This window comes from Cydia splendana, chromosome 13 (assembly GCF_910591565.1).
Source record: "Cydia splendana chromosome 13, ilCydSple1.2, whole genome shotgun sequence".
NCBI lineage: Eukaryota > Metazoa > Arthropoda > Insecta > Lepidoptera > Tortricidae > Cydia > Cydia splendana.
The window spans coordinates 5777140-5797410 of NC_085972.1; the positions used below are offsets into that span (position 1 = coordinate 5777140).

Sequence of the window (20271 nt, forward strand, 5' to 3'; positions counted from 1 at the left end):
TAAAAAAAAATGTACTTTAAATATTGCGTAAGTATCATGCGCCAATGTTATCAATAGCAGGTCCGTACAATTTTCTAATTTGTAGGTAGACGTGATAAGTAGAGTGTGTAGGTGACAAATGTTGATCCACTTGTCATACTCGCACGTGCAATTGTCGAGCCGGCTCAGTTAAAACCACCTCTTGTCCATTGTACCGCGACAGTCGACCGTACTACCTTCGCGGGCGAAGTACGCCGCAACACGGCCGAACGACTTCACAATACGCGCGGAAAAAAACGTAAACAAAAACTAACTGACTAAATGGTTCAGCTACCAATAAAAAATATAGGTCAAAAATAGAACAGCCTGTATGGAGCGCGCGTTGTAGTTCGAAATTTGAAAAGTGCGCGGTTTTTAAGTTTAGTTTTTTTTTTATTTAATTTTGCAGTGAAAATGGGTTTGAAGCCGGAAGATGATAAGAGGCCGAGCAAGCTGGCGATTATGGATGATGTTTCGGATACACCACGTAAGTTTTTCAACATAGGTTCCTTTTTTTTTTACCTAGCATAAACGTTAACTTACACGACTACCTGTTTTGAGGGAATTAAAAAAAAACTTTAAAATAATAATTTTAAATTCAGATTGCACAATGCGATATGCATACGCAAGTTACGTAGGTTCGTATACCAAAATTGAAATTCAGATTTAGGGCCATACATTGTAAAGATATAATTTCAACAATTATTAACAAATTCGAATGAATATTGAATAAAATTGATTGGATTGATTTTAATTATTTATATATTAATAAATTATTTATTTTAATGCAAAACATTATGAGAAATCAGAAAACAACCATTAAAATCTGAAAACAATGACAATTACAAAATTAATTAATAAAACGGACGAATGAATTTAAATACCTCTTTATAGCAAACACGAGTATCGTCAAAATTTCGCTTCTTATAAGAAATAAGCCTTGATGGAAAATTAACGATGCATATCATTAGTGAAATAAATATTCGCAAAACCTCGCCAACCGTTAACCTCAAGTACTGAGGATATACCTACATGAGTCATAGATAGGTATTAATACTTAATTATTGCTATGCTCCCTAAAAAGCTAGCGTGATGTCTGGCAATCACAAACGCTGAATAGAATTTACGACTACGAATATATAGGGGGGCTTCAATAACATGAGTCAGAATAAAAATACAAGAATCTTATTCAATTCATTAACCTTTTTGGCTGTATGGTTATTTGACCGTAGCCCTCATTTAACCTTTTTTTTTTAAATATTACCAATGGCATAGACATGAAGATTTTAGATTTTTTTCTTTTTCTTTAAACCATGTTCGGTCATTAGTCCAGACCATTCTTCTTATTTCAATCTGCTTGTAGATATAATCTGTAAGACAATGCTCAAATATATGTTTTCATTTAATAGTTTGGTTATTTTGAGACGAACGATTGATTGCCATTGTTGATGTACCGCGACTCACACGCTTGAATCTGATCTGAAGGCTGGACCATACACTTAGTGGGAATGATTTCTGCTAATATAACTCGAATATTTACGTTCAGTTCCAGTATTGCAAGCACCCATAGGTTATCATCAGATGCTGCCTCGTACGCTTGTGTGCCGCAGGAGTGTTCAAGTGCTACAGATTGCTAAAATGGCAAAATACACATTTTGTGTCTCAGTCTTAATAAACTCATCCGGTTATCATATACACAATGTAATCTCTCATTGTTAAGAGTAATTAGGTCACGTACGCAGTGAGGTGTCCTGCTTAGTCCTGGAGATTAGAGTTAAGAGACATCCAAGAATAAGCCTTATTCCAAACGTTTAAAAAAAACGAATTAATGAAGTGGTCCACTGGTCATTGACGAACTGTAATGTTCAATTTTGCTATTCATAATGAGCGGAGTTAAATAAATTTTGTTAAATCTGCGATATCTCGAATTGTTACTACTTAAATAAAAGCAGACTTTTTATTAAAAGGTGGTCATAACTGTTTCAGAAATACTGTATGGTAAGGGGCTGTTCATAAATTACGTCATCGATTTTTGACGATTTTTGACCGCCCCTCCCCTAAAATCATCCAAAAATCATGCTTCGAATGGCCCCGTTTCCTCCTACGTCATGCTACCATCATCCGATGTCCAGACCCCCCCTAATTTGAAATGACGTAATTTATGAATAGCCCCTAACCGACCAGCCGTTGATCTAAACTAAATAACAGACGGCCTACCGCGAAACCCGTAAATCAAAATTTCGTTATCTGCCTCTCTATCTCTCGAATATGTAAGACTGATAGGCAGATAACGAAATTTAGATTTTCGTGTTTTGCGGTAGGTAGACCCTCTGGTACCGATATTCAGCTGATGAATGATAACTTTCGTTATAATAACGTGACCTTTCTCCCATGAGGGAGTTTACAGACAGACATTAGACAGTACAGTAGGGCAGGGGCGTATTTTGAAATTTGGCGCCCCGGGCCTAAACGTTTCGCCGCCCCAGAAGTCGAGGAAGAAAAACAAAATGCAATCCAGCCGGCATATACCGCCCTAAGGTAAATACGCCCCTGCAGTAGGGAGTCCCTACTGTACTGCCTAATGTCTGTCTGTAAACTCCCTCATGGCTGTAAGAGAAGGAAAAATAGGTATATGTCTGCATGCACTCTTAATGCCGCGACAATAAAAAATTTAATATGTAAGTAAACATTGGTGGCATTTAGACGCAACTGCAAACATTTTTTTAAAGATTAGGTCAATCAAAACTTATCAACAGCCCACCTGTCGGGCACAGATAGGTGCTTTCACTTAAAAGTGTACCATTTACTTTTTTTTTAAATCCATCAACTTTTGGGTTATTTCTACTCAGAATCACGAGGACTATCTATTTAAAAAGAAAAAAGTAACACATTTTCACATACATTTTGTATGGACCGTTACAAAACTGACACAAAAAATTTCCTTGTCTCATTCAATAGTACTAACTATATAAACTATAAACCTAACCCAAAAGTTGAGGTTTTTCGAAATAAAGTACCTAAATGGTACCATCTTCCTGAAAACCCCCAGATAGGTGTTTTCATATAAATCATTCCCATTTGTCCCGCCTGATGTACCGTAGGATCGTGGCGGGGGGACAAATGGGAATGCAGCTCAATACACCATCAACATCATTCTGCAAAAATCCTGGAGCCTTTCATATTTTTACAACCTTTGTAGACTCTTGACTACACTATGTTTATATCGACTTGGCACAGACAATGTTTACATATACCCATACCCATAACCTTATAGGATATGCATGTATTATATACCCCATAGACCCCATACATTATATACTTAAATAAGAGCGCCATACCACATACTTGTCTATGTATGCACTTGGCATAAAAATGTTGCGTGGTTCGGCTTTAGCGCTAGTTTGTCAATTGCGTTACAAATCATACGTCATTCACTTATGTTCACCGTTCACCTGCTTGACAGTTTCGCAATCTGTATCAGTCAGAGATAACTTGTCAATAGTCGGTAAAATGATCTTGAAAGATGAGATACGCAATCTTTGGTGTCATCGATCATTGTAGATCTGATATCGTTTTAGTTTGACATTTTGTTTCTATGTCACAATAGTTTTTTCTACGTAATTAATAGAAAAGATACCTATAAGATAATTTATAACATGCGTTAAATTTTAATGATAAGTAGTGATGTTCTCAGGCTAAACTAAGACCACAATTGTAAAGTGGATGATTCATCCTGTATGTTAGTCTATAATAATAAAAAATACAAGGGAGGATTTAATACCTCTAAACATTTTCTACCAGTCATCAAGTCAGTCAAACATAAGGCCAAAGAAACACTTTCTAACGTGTCAGAAAATTAGTTAAGTTGTTGAAAACAAAACGAATTGATGGAAAAATGTAAATAAATAAATCTAGTGTTTCAGTCGTGTTTTCGCGTTTTTAAATCATTTGAAATACCTACATTGCAAACTAAAATACCAATGTATATTTAAAAACGGAAAAGTTTTTAAGTTGTAAATTGATTAATTTTACCTTTTACATGTTTAAAAGGTGGCGGAATATTTTTTCCTATGACATTAACCGTTGCTATGATAGGTCTTGTGCCACTCCGTGAAACCTAGGTTGATTAGTTTTCCACATACTTATACCTAGTATGTTTTAGCTCATATATAGAGTAATTTTCGTCTGTCTAAAAATAGGTCTCAGTATAGCGTGCACCACGCACTTTAACGAGAAAAACTGCGTAAGGTCAATGCCTGAGGTCATCTGGCCGTCCGTATCATGTCGATCTAAATCCATTCCGTGAATTATTAGAGCAATCTTATTAGGTTTGATAGTTTATGCCATTTTAAAACTATTAGGTAAGTGACTCATGTGGTCTAGTTAATTGAATTTGTGGGTCGTTTCACGAGTTATACTCAGCGTGTCTTCGGGCCTAGCATGGATCTAGTAGGTATATAACTCATATAACTGGATCAGGCATGAGGGGTGGAAGGAAGTAGTCTTATGTATCTTTCAGTAGGAGTAGCAGCGAAAGTCACATTTGTCCTTGTCACAGTCTCACATTGTTTTTATTCCCCACCGTAAATTTAGTATGGATTATGGTGGGCAACTAATAAATTCAACCAATTATAGCGTCGCATTGCGTTTTTGTCCCTCACGGAGGCACGCGTATTTCTATAGGATCCTACCTCCTATGGGGCCTAGCCTATCTTATTTATCCTACGAGAGTAGGTACGAGACCCAGAGTTGAGTTCTTTTTTTTTCATTTGGAACTCTCAGTTAAGGTGGTATTCCACCTGACCAATTTCTTTGTCCAATTTGTGTTTGCGTCTCACATTTTGCTCGGTGAGATAGTGAGGCGCAAAGACGCAATGCACATTGGACCAAGCAATTGGACAGGTTATAGACCGGGAGATAGTGACACATTTTACTGGGTCATTTGTACCAGTATGGCGGTTCGTCAGGGGTCTAAGTGCGTAATGAAGGAAATAAAAATTATGGTCATAGCGCTGGTACCGGCGGCCCAGGGTGCATTACATTTGTTATAATTACTTTTCATATATTATAGTTTGATATATCGTTATTTTGAATAACGTAATAAATGGCATACTACCGTGATACCTAATTAACGGTATACATAATGTTATTATTGGTATAATGGTCATAAGGTATATTTACACTTCGTCTAATATACATTGCCATAATTATTACATACTCTAAAGCATATTATTTGTTATAACAAGTGACATCACGTAATTATTTATGTGGCATAATAGTTGCATAACATAAATGGGTTAGGTTAGGTTGGAACTGCGACTCCGCATAAACGAATAACTACCGAACAAAAGGAGGGTTAGGTTAGGTTAGAACTTTGACCCTCCGTAGAATAAAATACTCTAGGAAAAAAAGTGGTTTAGGTTAGGTTTGAACTGCGGCCCCCGTAGAACGAAAACCGTGAAAAAATTGGTTAGGTTAGGTTAGAACTCCGACCTCCCTAGAATAAAATAGCTAGCAAAAGCAGTAGGTCTGCGTACTATTATAAAAAGTATGTAAAACTTTACGTTATCAGTAAATAAAATATGACAAAAAATGTTATACAATATATGTATTTATACTTGATAAAATTGTATGAAGTATTACGTTATACAAAAATATAATATAACAAATGTCATTATAAAATATGTCTATATACTATTAGAAAATTATATTACATTAGGCATTATACCAATGACAGTTTAAATGAAATCTCAATATAATAAAGGAAACGTATAATAAAAATTACATTATAACATACAATATTATATCAAGTGGCGTTATAACAAATGTATGATAGTTTTTTAATAATTATATTAAGCATTACACACCCGGCGGCCCAATCGCGTGGGCGTTAGTCGAACGTGTCGGATAAAATACGAGTGTCGAACGATTTGTTCCACAAAAATCCTCGTATTTTCCGATAGTCCATAAAAAAGAAGTAGGCGGTAGCGTAATGCCATACTTCTCCGGTGTGACTTACAGCCCACCATACTGAGGCGATCACATTAATTTAAAAAAAACAATTCAATCATTTGTGCCAAGCTAATTTTTGCACAGGTGATCATCGTCGAGCAGCCATTCATGGACATCACCATGCCATACTTTTCGGATGGTTCCAAATGGCCGCCATACCGCCGCAAGGGAGTTAATTTTTTTTATATTGCTAAACAATTTGTACCATCTTGAAATTTTTTTTCAACACTTTCTGTGTGATCATAAATGGAAATCTCATAATGCCATACCTGTAGGAGGTGGCAAATATGTACAATTTTTATTTTTTATTTCAAGTATGGTGCCCCTTTTTCCCCCTATTAGAAGTATGGCAAATATAATAATGGTCACATTGCATCATATAATTTCCAAAAATCCAAATGCCATACTGGTACAAATCGTCAAAATTTTTTTTTTTATTTTAAGTCTTGGCTTAAGTCTCACAGTCGTCCGCCCCGTAGTTATAATCTGGAATATTTTTTTTTAGGTATAATTGTATCCAAACAAACAGAATATGATGATGCCATGCTGTAAAACATTATTTTACGTATTGTATAGTCGTATTTTTGAAACGAAGCGATTAAATAAGTTTTTCAAGTATGGCAGCACTTTTTCCTCCTACTATAAGTATGGCAATTATAATAACGGTCACATTTTATCAAATACTCTCCAAAAATTTTAATGCAATACTGGTACAAATCGTTTATCAAAAAAAAAACGACGATGATCACCTGTGCAAAAATTAGCTTGGCACAAATGATTGAATTGTTTTCTTTTAAATTAATGTGTTCGCCTCAGTATGGCGGGCTGTAAGTCACACTGGAGAAGTATGGCATTACGCTACCGCCTACTTCTTTTTTATGGACTATCGGAAAATACGAGGATTTTTGTGGAACAAATCGTTCGACACTCGTATTTTATCCGACACGTTCAACTAACGCCCACGCGATTGGGCCGCCGGTACCAGCGCTATGACCATCATTTTTCTTTCCTTCATTACGTACTTAGACCCCTGACGAACCGCCATACTGGTACAAATGACCCAGTAAAATGTGTCACTATCCCCCGGTCTATTAGTTAAATATCAATATTAGCACGAGAGGTTAAACAACAACCTTGTCCCCTTGTAAAACAAATAAGTAACTATTTATATTTACACTATTGCTCTCAAATTCAAATGTCAAGTTATATTGTAGGATTTAGGAAAATACAATAGGAAATAAACTAAAATTTAGACCTTGCACCAAGGTGTGGAAGGCGCGCGCGTCTAGATAGGGTTATTTACATATTTTTATAATGTAGGTATGTACAAAGGCTTTCTTTTATCTTAATGCGCACTTTCGTAAATCTTTATGTCACTCACTTTCCTAAGATGCAGCTTACTGTATCTCTTATTTGGATTTAATTGAAGTACTTCCTGATAAACAAAATTGTTTCAAATAATCATGATTTGGTAGTATTCTTATAGTATTGACTTGTGAGAGAACCTTTGAGGCTTACTTTGCAGAATACTTTTTTAATTTTACCTATCGAAAAATAAGTAGGTACCTCTACTTAGTTTTTATTCAATGTATTTTAATGTTTCGTTAAAATTCTAGAGGTATTAAATACCTATTTAATGGTAGGTATTGTAACGAACATTAGAAATACTGCAGTAATCAATTTTTTTTTGGTGTCTAAACATATATTTTACAACATGTAATTAAAATAAATAAGTACCTACACCGGGGATTCAAACACGATTTTAGTAATTGTTGCCTGTACTTATTTAAAATACTTAAATAATTGTACACTATGCACGAAATAAAACACCAAAAAATTATTAGAAAAACGTAGAAATCAGTCATTTTTTGACACAATTTTCATTTCATAAATCAGATAGAACTAAAAAAAAGTAGATAGGTGACTTGACTGTGACGTCACTTTATTCTTAAGCTTAGAATAAATTCAGAAGCGGAAAAATTTACTGTATTTGGTGGACCCAATGGTTTATCTATAGCCCAGTCTATACCTTAACCAAGGGCAGCAAATATTTTCACCATATGGGCCTTTAGGATGGCTCCCTAGCAACATCTACCGATAGTGTTACACTTCTTAAACCGCTACCGGAGTTCCAAGTCATATTATATTAGTAATTCACGAGTAACAATGGGCAACCCCATCATATTAAATTAATAGTTTGCAGACGTTTCTGCTTGATACAAAATTAATTTAGTATGGGGTGGTGATCCGCGACACAGACACAATTCCTCGTTAAAAAGATGATCGATCGACAAAAACTTCTGTAAATGATACCTATTCAATGGCTACCTATATAATTTATCGTGGAGATCCATTCACATTTTTATCGTCCACAATAAATTTTAAAAGCGACCAATAGAAAAAACGTTTCTATGCTAAACACAAACGGGTACTTACCGTGTGGTATAATTTAGTGCGAAATAAACATGTTATAAATTACTATGAGGTGCAAATCATGTGAACATTGTTAGTCAGTACATATTAGTAATCACCTAGGGTTGCCATATGAAATAGTGGCATGACAAAAATTCGGATATTACCCTCAAAATTTGGATAATAACAATCATATAATTTTTTCAAATATTTTGATTTCTGGTTTTTAAGTCACACTAAGGGCCAGTTGCACCAACCACATTTGACAGACTGATCAACGTCAGACGGCGCGCCCCGGCGCTTTACTATGAAACTTTCCATACATAATAATTTAGCGAACTCTTTAACGAAACGAACAGTTTGGTGCAACCGACCCTAAGTTACAAACTTTAAACTGAAATAGATGTCATACTCGTATACTAAAGAAAAAGTGACTAAGCCCTCAAGTCCGTTCAGTCGGGCCTCCGTCACTGGAGAGCTACGTCACTCGCAGTTCAGGATAGTGGATGGTCATTTTCTAAACGAACGCCACCCCCCCTACTCTCTAAATCTCCTCCTCCTCTCTCTCCTCCTTAACGCGATTTACTGTAGCTACTGTCTATGTCTATCCTTCTTTTTCCTTTGTCAAATTTCTAGCTAGATTCTAGCAGTTGTTTGAGGTTTTTTTAAAAAACGCCAAGTCCGGTCGCAATCCTGACCAATGTCCAAAAATCCTGACATGTCAGGAAAAATACTGACGTACGGCAACCCTACTTAACTTTTCGAACAATAGATCATTTAGCGATGACGGTAGCTCATTTAAACATAGTCAGAAACCATTTACAAAGGACTTTACAATATAGTGTTTATCTGATGAAATTATAACTACCCTTGAGATGTAATGAACTAGGCATAAACTAAGGTCTAAATTACGGTTTCCGTGCTTGAGGAGGCACGCAGTTATTCGCCCTGAACTGGGACCTCGCGTTTTGCAAAAAACTTGCAATATTTAGTAAACAAAAACTGTTAGTAAAACTACGCTTTTACCTACCTGCAAAATGTCATTAATATTCGAACCAAGAGGTAAAAGTATAGGGTTATCATTTTCGTTCTTATTAGTCATTATGTCATGACATGACAGACCCTATAAAAAAAATCTAAATTCATAGAAGCTGGCAAATCAAATTAGATTTTTTCGTAGAATTAATTTTCAGCATGCTCCTTCGCCTCCCGTTGACTCCACGAAGTGCACGAACACTGTAAAGGGGCCCACAGTTACCAGTTCGCCGGACGATATCAGCCTGTCAATTGTTCGGAGCTGTCAAATTTTGCGTTCAACTGACAGGCTGATATCGTCCGGCGAACTGGTAATCAGTGGGCCCCATAAGGATTCGAAACGTCGGGATGAATTTTAAATTGATCCGAATACTTTTATTTTATGATTGTTTTTTTGTGAGAATTGTACCTACTTACGTAGGTAGTTAACATATAACTGCCTTTTGTTTAAAATGTTTTGTTTGGCTAGCTGGATGGCGTTACGCGGTCAGGTTACTTTTCCACAGCTGCTTTTGAAATGTCAATTGTTCTATTTCAAAAAAACTGCAACCGATAACATTGTCACCTGCCAGTATTTTCTAAAATCACGCACTCACGTGCTTACGAAATTTAATTTCACGTAATTTTATCGATTCACCGACACAATCGATTCGATAACAGAGCTTGCGAAACTCAAGTAATACCAACATGAGAAAATAATTAGATTGTTTACTATTCAAAAACGTGGAAAATTGTGTCAAGGGTGAACACGTGGATAGTGTGCAAATGTAATGAGTCTGTGACACAAGAGACGTGTAAGTAATAAGCACTCTCAATCTTCATACAATGTCGCATTTGTTTACATTATTTTAGATGACGATGGCGTTGTACCGTTAAGTGGGGGCTATGACGCCAAATACATGCACCAGCTCACTACAAGGGCCAGTGAACTAGGTTGCAAGTTGATATCGCCGGAGGCCTAGGGGAGGGGCAGAGGGGCATACATTGTATGTAAAATTTGAGCTCCAGGGCTGCTCCTACCTGCCTACGCCCATGGCTCACTAACGTGACGCCACAAAATATACAGTTGCATGGACACAATTATGTATTGAATGGGAACGGACTCCGTCGTCGTATTACTCACACAGTCACACGCTTGCGGGGCACTGAGGACACCGTGGTAGACACATGGTAGACTCGCACGCTTACACGAGCATTATAATTTTGGGTGCCAGTCGGGATAGGTGAATTGAATGTATGAATTGTCTTTATTATTTGCATTTCTCTGGTGATACAAATCATCGAAATTGCCGTTCGAACCGGTTCGCTGCACTCTGTTGTAAAAGGATGGGCACCATAATTACGATTCGCATTTACGTTTTTTACCATGCAGGATTGACATGCCAAAATTTGGTACATAAAAACTGGTCTGATTGGCAGAATTTGGTACAAAAAAGACCACGTGCACAGCATTAAGTGCAATGTATGAAAGTTCGACCTCGTAGATGCCTTTTTGGGAGTTGGAATATGTACACCTGCAATAATATGTTACTCTTCGAAGGCCGCAAAAATATGTGACACGTTCTTATGGCCCTAAAAATAAGATCGTGTTAGATATTTTTGCGGCCTTACTTGTGTAATATATTATTTCAGGTGACTGTACCTACTCTGATTGTTTTGTATCTGCTTACATTGGTTTATTATGCTTGTTATGTAATGGGTGTAGGTGTAGGTATGTGGTCTTGTTGACATACAAAGCAGTTTTAATTTTGGGTATGGTTAGGCAAGTGATTGTGTAGATTTCGACTATTGTAGGTACCAACTCAAGTAATTTCTTATGGTTTTTCTATACGATTTTAAAAAAGAGGAGGGTCTTAAATCTTTGGGATTTCGTTTTCTATGTTACTCGATCGCTCGAAGTCGGCAGAACTGATTTTTAAATTATTTATAACATTTAAAACATTCGCGTTATCATTTCGATTTTCAGAATCATACTGTGTTTTATCGGTTGTACCTCGATTTTTTTTATTTCCGACGTTAACGATGACGTTTTAAATTTATAAAGGTAAACAAATTCACTCGGAGTAATTAACAATGGAGCCGCCATTAACAGGCGTTCCCCTCTGTCGAAAATAGGCGGCCAATGGTCAACCACATGTCAACCATATGTATGGACTGACGTTTATCTGACATGACGTACCTATACATTTGATGTGCCCCTCCCCCGCAAAAAACGGCTGACTATTTTGTACCGAAAATTTTAGACATGGCGTCTCCGAAGCAAATTCAATTCGCGATTGACCCGACAAATATGATTTAAATTATTTGTTGTTTCTAAGGTCCCTCCTCCCTCCTCCTCCTACCTCCCATAACTTTGGTCCCATTGTCATTAAGTCAGGATCTGATGAAAGGATCCTAAAAAAAACTGAGGGGCTGTTCCCTTCTTCTTGTTAAAGATTAATGTTCTGAAAATACAAACAAATAAACTGGAGAATGAGGCAAAAAGTCTGTTACCTAGAAAAAGATCGTTCGTCGTGGTCGTTTGGTTTCCCGCTTGGTTACCCAGTATCAAGATAACATCCGAGAAACCCTGATAGCGATCAAGCGTTGCCAACACGACGGGATTGCTCGCCTGACGGATGTTGCTAGTATTGCAAGAGGCAAATTGACATCTTCCTACGACCTGTATAGTCTCTGGTGTGAATTTGGAACAATCTGGTGCTATATTTGTAATAAATAATGTAGGTATGTTAGCCTGACGATATGTCGACGATTTGAATATCGGCTTTCTGAGCAATGAGGTCGGAAGCCTTGATTATAAAAGCGATCGTGCTATTTAACGCCTAAACTGGACCGACATATGTCGTGTCACGTGGCGAAAATGCTTGTCAATCAACGCGACAATCGTCGCGTGTGAGCGACTTCCCTAAGTGGTTGGAATCAGTGCGAAGTCAGAATTGAGATTGGTGCGGATGCGGGGATGCGCTCCGGTCCCAGACATCCATGCGAATAAGGAAGAAATACTGCATACTAGGTCGGTAACGCACCTGCTAAGTTAGGAAAGGACCTAAGGATCGTCTCGACCGAATGAACTAGGCGATAAGTACCTTTAACAACATTTATATCACCGAAGCAATGCCAGCAACTATCAAATACAACCTCGAGTTCTTTCTTTGCGTGACACACTCACATTTTTGCAACATCCTCATCTTTTAGGTAGCGAGGAACCTTGGCGGTACCTTCGAGTCTTCAATGCGTTGTTTGTTTTTTTAATTATGTTTTCCTTCCTCCAAACCTGTTCGGATCCGGATGTAGTTAGTCCTCGGGGGTGACTAGATAGGAATATTAATTAAGTATATGTGAGACCAACACTTTGACAACACACATGCTGCCACCGCGGGGTACTTACACGGTTTATAGATAAGAAAATAACCCAGTATAGCTTTGCCACTTCACATTCAATTTTAAATTTGTTCGTTAAAGTAATAAAAGGTGGCTTCACACTATAAACTGTAGGTACGTTAAGAAGTAATATAACAATAGTATGAATTTTCATAATTATCTTATTACAAATGCATGAAAGTCAAAGACCTTGGTATTTACGCAAGCTGCTGTAAGCTAAGTACTATGCATACGTAATTAATGAAATAAATGTTCTTCCTACTTTTTACAATCAGTATCAAAATGTGTACGTATGTCTATAAAATTGCACATATTTGGCGCCTGTTTCATATCATATAGGAAATATCAATGTACCTAAGTTTTATTTTTAATCTGTGCCCGTAAGACCTAATATGGTTGCGTTTATGACGTAATAGCGAGACGTTGATGTGATGTGACGTGTATACATATTACCGTCAAATTTCATTTTATACTTAGGTATATCGTTTTAAAATGAGAGTGTACATAACTCAGATAGTATATCGGCGGCTAATTTCGTGCTACTCTCTAAATGCCAATTTCGTCAGATTTTAGTTAGGACAGAAATTACCTTATTCCAAATTCGTCTGATTTTTAATGCTAACATAGGTACATATTGCTGAAATACGATTGAGGCGAGTATCAAATAATAAATAAATAATAATGAAATAAATATCAGGGGACATCTTACACAGATCAACCTACCCGCAAACTAAGCAAAGCTTGTACTATGGGTGCTAGGCGACGATATACATACTTATATACGTTAATACATACTTATATACATAGAAAACACCCATGACCCAGGAACAAATATTTGTGTCAGTACGCATTTTTTATTTTATCTTTTTTTATCTTTATGAACATAACCATATTGGTATCCAACTCATAAAATATGTAATTCTAATAATTATGAATACGTAATCTCTACATGCCATTAAGTAATGAAAGTAAAAGTAATCGTTAGTGTAATTCTATTATTTAAGTTGGCATATCAGATTACCTGACGCAATCAATAAAATATTATGTTATAAAAATATGTTACTTACATACCTATCTGATTGTATAAATTGCTTTAATGCTTATGACAGTTATGACCTGCCCGATATTGTAAATAAATTCAATTGTAATTTCTACCGTAAGCCGCATAATGTTATGGTTGATTTTTGAGCGTAGATTTTTGATCCGTCATTTTGAGGTTTTGACACACTTGTTAAGATGATAGGCGGAAGAGATTAGGTCAATGTTGGAAACGAATAGATTACTTCATCATCATCAACTTTTTTTTCTTTTCAATGGCACATATACATAATCAATTTTAAAGTTACTCGCCAAACTGCTTAAAATGCAGTTTGTTGGTGAGACAGCGCTCATTTTTAGGGTTCCGTAGCCAAATGGCCAAAAACGGAACCCTTTTGAATTTCTCATGTCATGTCTGTCTGTCTGTCTGTCTGTCCGTCCGTATGTCACAGCCACTTTTTTCCGAAACTATAAGAACTATACTGTTGAAACTTGGTAAGTAGATGTATTCTATGAACCGCTTTAAGATTTTCACACATAAATAGAAAAAAAAAACAATAAATTTTGGGGGTTCCCCATACTTAGAACTGAAATTCAAAATTTTTTTTTCATCTAACCCATACGTGTGGGGTATTTATGGATAGGTCTTCAAGAATGATATTGAGGTTTCTAATATCATTTTTTCTAAACTGAATAGTTTGCGCGAGAGACACTTCCAAAGTGGTAAAATGTGCCCCCCCCCCTCCCCCCTGTAACTCCTAAAATAAGAGAATGATAAAACTAAAAAAAATATATGATGTACATTATCATACAAACTTCCACCGAAAATTGGTTTGAACGAGATCTAGTAAGTAGTTTTTTTTAATACGTCATAAATCGTAAACCGCAATTTTATTATGTTACTTGCTGCTACGAAACCCTTCATGGGCGAATCCGACTCGCACTTGGCCGCTTTTTTACAATGTTAAGTTGCTATCATTCTATGATTTGATTACCCTAAATTTTGCATTCAAGTTATGCCCAGAAAATAAATAAAAAGTAAACTATCCTCATAACATAACACTTAGGCGATACAGTGCTTTGATGCCATTGTATTAAATTATAATTAAAGGGGCATTTCAAAAAAGTATCGGGTATATACGTGATTATATTTTTTAAAAATTTCTGGCAAATCTAAGTAGCCGATAGCTATTTGGCATGATAAAGTTTGATAACTTAGCTTTTAATTCAACGGTAGGTATATAATACAGATTTCTGCAGTTTATTACAGTATGGCAAAAAAGAGTAGAAATTAAAAAGTGGCAACACTGTAGTGTCGTCCCGATTTCTTATATATATAATAAGTAAATTGGTTTGAAAGGGACGACACTACAGTGTTGTCACTTTTTAATTTCTACTCTTTTTTGCCAAGCTGTAAGGTAGCTGACATACGCGTCACGTCCACGAAACAGTAGACAGTAAGCACAAAATAAGTATTAGTACTACCGTACAGAAAGGACACTTCCTACAAAACCGAAGTTTGACAGTGATTCAGGGTCGAATCATGATATCCCTTTCTAACCTATGGTACTAATCCCAAGTTGTGTCAACCCTAATAATAGGGTATTTGACTACTAGTCAAATCAGTTTCTTTTTTCGAACTGTCAAAACGATTTGCTACTTTTGCTACTATGGAATTTATATGAAACACTAGCATGTGACGTCACAATCAAATTACCTAAGTACGCTGTCTAGTTTTATAAAGGTTTTAAAATAGAAATTGTGTCAAAAAATAATTGCTGTCTACGTTTCTTTACTAATTTTCTGGTGCTTTATTTCTTGTATGGTGTAAAATAATTTATTTAAAAAAATACAGTCAAATACCCTATTGCTCGGAGCAATGCTGAGCCAAACGGAGCCGAGTTTGCCCGAAGTCAGGAGTGTAAGTTAAATAAGTAAGGTTTAAATATAATAATGTTTGTATAATTTATAATAATATAACAAAACATTTTTTTCGCGTCAGAAAAAATACTCTGCTACTTTTTCCTAATCAGAACATGATACCGAATATGACCCTTAAATCCACCCTACTATTTTTGTAACACTTGAATAGTATAGTCGTTTTGGTAAGGTATCTTATTGCCCTTAATATTGCATAATGTAGTGTCATTCGTTCTTCAATAAAATATTTATTTTGCGTTGACCTTTCTTGCTATGGACATTTATTATTTATTTTATTACTTTTCGTGCACAAGTTGGCTTTTTGAAGAGATGCAAGCTAAATACTAGGTTTTAGCAACCGTTTGCGGGTTCTGATATCTACCCCTTTTAAGGGGCCCACAGATTACCAGTTCGCCGGACGATATCAGCAATTGTTCGAAACTGTCAACTTTTGCGTTTAACTGACTGGCTGATATCGTCCTGCAAACTGGTAATCTGTGGGTCCCTTTATAGTCCATTTTCATTAAGATTATAAAATTGTATATAGTATACCCTTAAATGTAGTGGTAACTTTTTTCCTCTAAAATTAAATCTGATTTTCTATGCACTGAATTTTAGTGTTGTTTACATATTATTTAACCGCAATATTAGATATCATAGGAACAGAAGCATTTCTGAAGAAAAAGTTAATTACCACTATTTTTGAGGTTAGAAAAACGCTAGTCTTAATAAAATCGGGGTATAATTTTAGTAATAAAAATAGCAAACGATCGAGTCATCAAAATCTATACTGCCTCAAAATGTTGGAATAACGTGCCACCGCCAATGAGGAACCTGCAAAGTATTCATACTTTTAAAACGAAGCTTAAACAGTACATGCTTAGCCACCAACTTAGCCAGGAAACCTGCTTACACGATACAAGCTGCCTGTAGTTTCTGCTTTTACTTACCACTTAGATTACGTTCCCTCTGCATTGCCATAGCACATTACTTTTAAAAATGTTATTCTCGCCCTCTTGTGACTCTCTATATGTAGTTAAATCTGTATGATCGATAAAATATTGCTTAAACTGCTTTTGTTCGTAACAAATCGACCTGTTTTATTTGTCATTTTAGTTTAGTTTGCGCAGCTGCCGCATGGCGCTAGATGTAATGTCAGGCGTAATGTACGGCCAAGATGAGTTTGACCTGATAATGTAACAGCTGTATTGTACGTAGTAAAACTATACATAGTAATTTATTGTAATGTATTCTTGACTAATTGCTATCTTTGTCCTTTGTATTCTTATTACTATCTTTGTATTTTGTATGTATTAATTTTGTTGTTAATTCTCTTGTTATTCATGTTACCTGTCGTGATTGTTTCACCGGATGGTCTTATCGGAAGATCAGCGCTGGAAGTCGCCAGCAACATGCTGAGGTGAGACCATTTCGTGGCACTTTCTCTTTTTTATGTTTCTCTGTTTAGTATAAGTTTTTATTTTGTGTTTGTGCTTACGAATAAAATTATTTCTATTCTATTCTATTCTAAAATCAAAAGTGTAAAAGATTTCTTAAATTTTTATACCGCTCTAAGTCGGATGTATACCTTTGCATGCAGTGCATTAACATATAAAGGTGCCTATTTTTATTTCCCTACCATGTTCTTTGCTCATACCCACTAAGTTGCATTCGGGTAGTTCCCGAAACCCTCTTATGAAAATGCTAATGCCGGTGACTAAATGACACCTGACAGTGACAGTTTCCTGTACTTTTTTTGGTTCGGTACAAGGTACAATAGCGTCAAATGTTTACTTTTTGCACCAGCCCTATATCATTGTCTGGTGTCAATTGTCACAGGTGTAAAATAGGTGCCAAAACGTATAATAGCTGCAGGCCCGTCTTTATCTATGTTAGTTAAAGAAGGACAGGTATTAGTCTATCTCGCCGCGAGATACTGTCGCTCCAATCATGTGCTAGCCCGGCTGGTGATGAAATCCGGAACTCGTAAAGCGGTAAAACCCGGTATGTATTTTTTATCTCCAGACTCCACAGACATGTTAAGGCTTAAACCAAGGCCATCCACTTTGGTGCACTTGAGAGATAAGTTCTAGATTCTAGATGATAAGTTGCTCAGAAATCGCGAAGGCAAATCCTTGACTTAAATACGTATAAGTAATCCTTGACTCTGGCTAATATTCTATTTCTGGGATTATGCACGTTGGAGGATCTGTTACCTTGTGGCCTAAACAAAAACTTAAACTTGACATTAACTCTTCACACCTTAAGCAGGTGCTGCTCTACTTTAAAACTCGACAAAAATTTCAGAACTTGTTAAAGACCTAAGTCTTTTGTAGTCTGTAGTTTGTCCTCTTTAGAAAACTCAAATTCTATTTTCAATTTTTGCAAAACGGGTCCTTATATGGGTTAGGTACACAAATCATATACCCAATTAGTGACTCTAGGGTTTTTATTCGGAGGCTTGAGTCCGTTTGAGTTGCGTTTAATTAAAGGACTAGAGACTCAAAGTTTAAAAGACTTGGAAGTTTTTGGAAGCGCTGAGTCTCATAAAAACGTGTCGTGTTTCTGGAATTTAGACTCAAAATACTCGAGTTCCTAACCACCTCTACGTTACCGTTCTCTCCCTCGCGCGTTGTAGGGTCTGATATACTTACTTAATTTCAAGTCAAGTACATTTACTCTTTGCTCCAATAATAATCTCCCTATTGACGAATACCATACCATCAGCAAACTTTTTTTATAACATCTCAAACATTCATAATGCCACCTCGTCAACCATGAAGTATTTCATTTATTCTTAGAATTTAACATCAACGCCATAATAGTTAATTCACTTAATTCCATATCCTCATTCACAAGAAGTCATTGTAACTTGTCTAAACATGGAATTTAAAATATTCTACAACTATAAGGACGTATGTGGGAGTAGTGTCTTACAAAGATACGACATTTTGTGACGGAGGGTAGATTAGCAAGATAACAATAGCCGCATGTCATAAGTGGTGGTTAAACAAGGAAAACAGCATCTTTCGACGGTTATGAAATTTATGAGAATATTTCCAAAAGTGGCTCGTTCCGTAAGTTACTTACGCATAGCCAAAAGGTCATTGAGATAAGTATCCTTACCAGAGTTTGACAGTCACATATTCGCTAGCGTAAACTAAGTCACAATGCATCTTCCTCGTACTGATACTGGTGAAAGCGAGATGCACTGCGTTTGAGTTGACGCAGTCGGACACTCTGAATGGTGAGGGTAAAGGTCCACTGTGTAAAAAGGGTGATATAGGATAATAGGATATTTTTCAACCCGTGAGCCGTGTACTGCCATTCTGTTAGTTCGCATCGTTAGCATGTAGCACTGACGAAGGTTACACTCATGTTAGTTTTACGTGAATCAGGGAGCAATGACCCGGTGTAACTGACGCAGTACTTTATGATGAATTCGATTCCATATTTTACAGTTTTTCTTTTTTTTCGCTTAGAGATAAAGATAATTATCGGTGTATTAGAGATGATGTCTTTTTGCCATGTCTTTAGATGTCATTAAAATAGTTTAAAACGAGTTGAATTCGCTTCTGAAAGTACCTAGTTTAAAATATGATTATGTATGATTTTATTACCTACAAACTTGACTGTAAGTTTCGTCAATGAGATAAGTAAAATTATTGGCAGCTATTAGTCTGTAGCATAATGTATTTTATACAATGTAATGAATGATGTAAAGGTAAGTATTGTCTTCAATATGCATAGCCAATGTCAAATATATGTTAACAATTTTGCACCTTACTTCGTAGCAATAAGGCGAAAAATGTGTACATATCTTTGACGTTAAGTGTACACGTGAGATTTCTCACGTTGATCTGATAAGCGAATATTTATTGCCATGCATCTGTTTCTAATTGATGTTGAATCCTCAAGAATCATATTACTGTCCTATCGCACATAACAACAGTAACAGCCAATTTATTTAATTTAACATCTCGTCATTGCAGTCTTATGGACACCTGCAACTCCAGAGATGTCACGTGCGCGTTACCGACCCTTTAGAAACCTCTGTACCTAGACTGTCGCGTCTTAAAACAAGTTTATATGTTTTTACTTGTTTTTACTTGCCAATGTTGTGCCCATCCCAATCTCTGTTGGAAACTCGGTACTCGAAGTTGTTGACTCGTACCGTACATCTACCTAGGACAAGTAGTCCAATTAGGTAAGTCCAACTACGAGAAAGAGGTCAACCGCCGAATCCAACTCGGTTGGGCAGCGTTCGGGAAACTACGTAATGTGTTTTCGTCCGACATATCTCAGTGCCTCAAGACGAAAGTCTTTAATCAATGTGTGTTACCAGTGATGACTTACGGCTCCGAAACGTAGTCTAATAGTCTTTCACAATCGGCCTCATCTCAAAACTCAAAGTCGCTCAACGCTCCTATGGAGAGGGCTATGCTCGGAGTTTCT

The 20271-nt window shown here is 36.4% G+C and overlaps 1 protein-coding gene across 1 annotated transcript in view; it reads left to right on the top strand.

Annotated features, from left to right (window-relative positions):
- The first annotated feature begins 210 nt into the window (after positions 1 to 210).
- The window catches only part of LOC134796362 (putative inorganic phosphate cotransporter), a 92496-nt gene continuing 72435 nt past the window's right edge, over positions 211 to 20271 (top strand). Inside the window, exon 1 of the mRNA XM_063768529.1 lies at positions 211 to 505. Coding sequence (XP_063624599.1) covers positions 433 to 505 — 73 coding nt within the window. The 5' untranslated portion in view covers positions 211 to 432. The remainder of the gene's footprint in view (positions 506 to 20271) is intronic.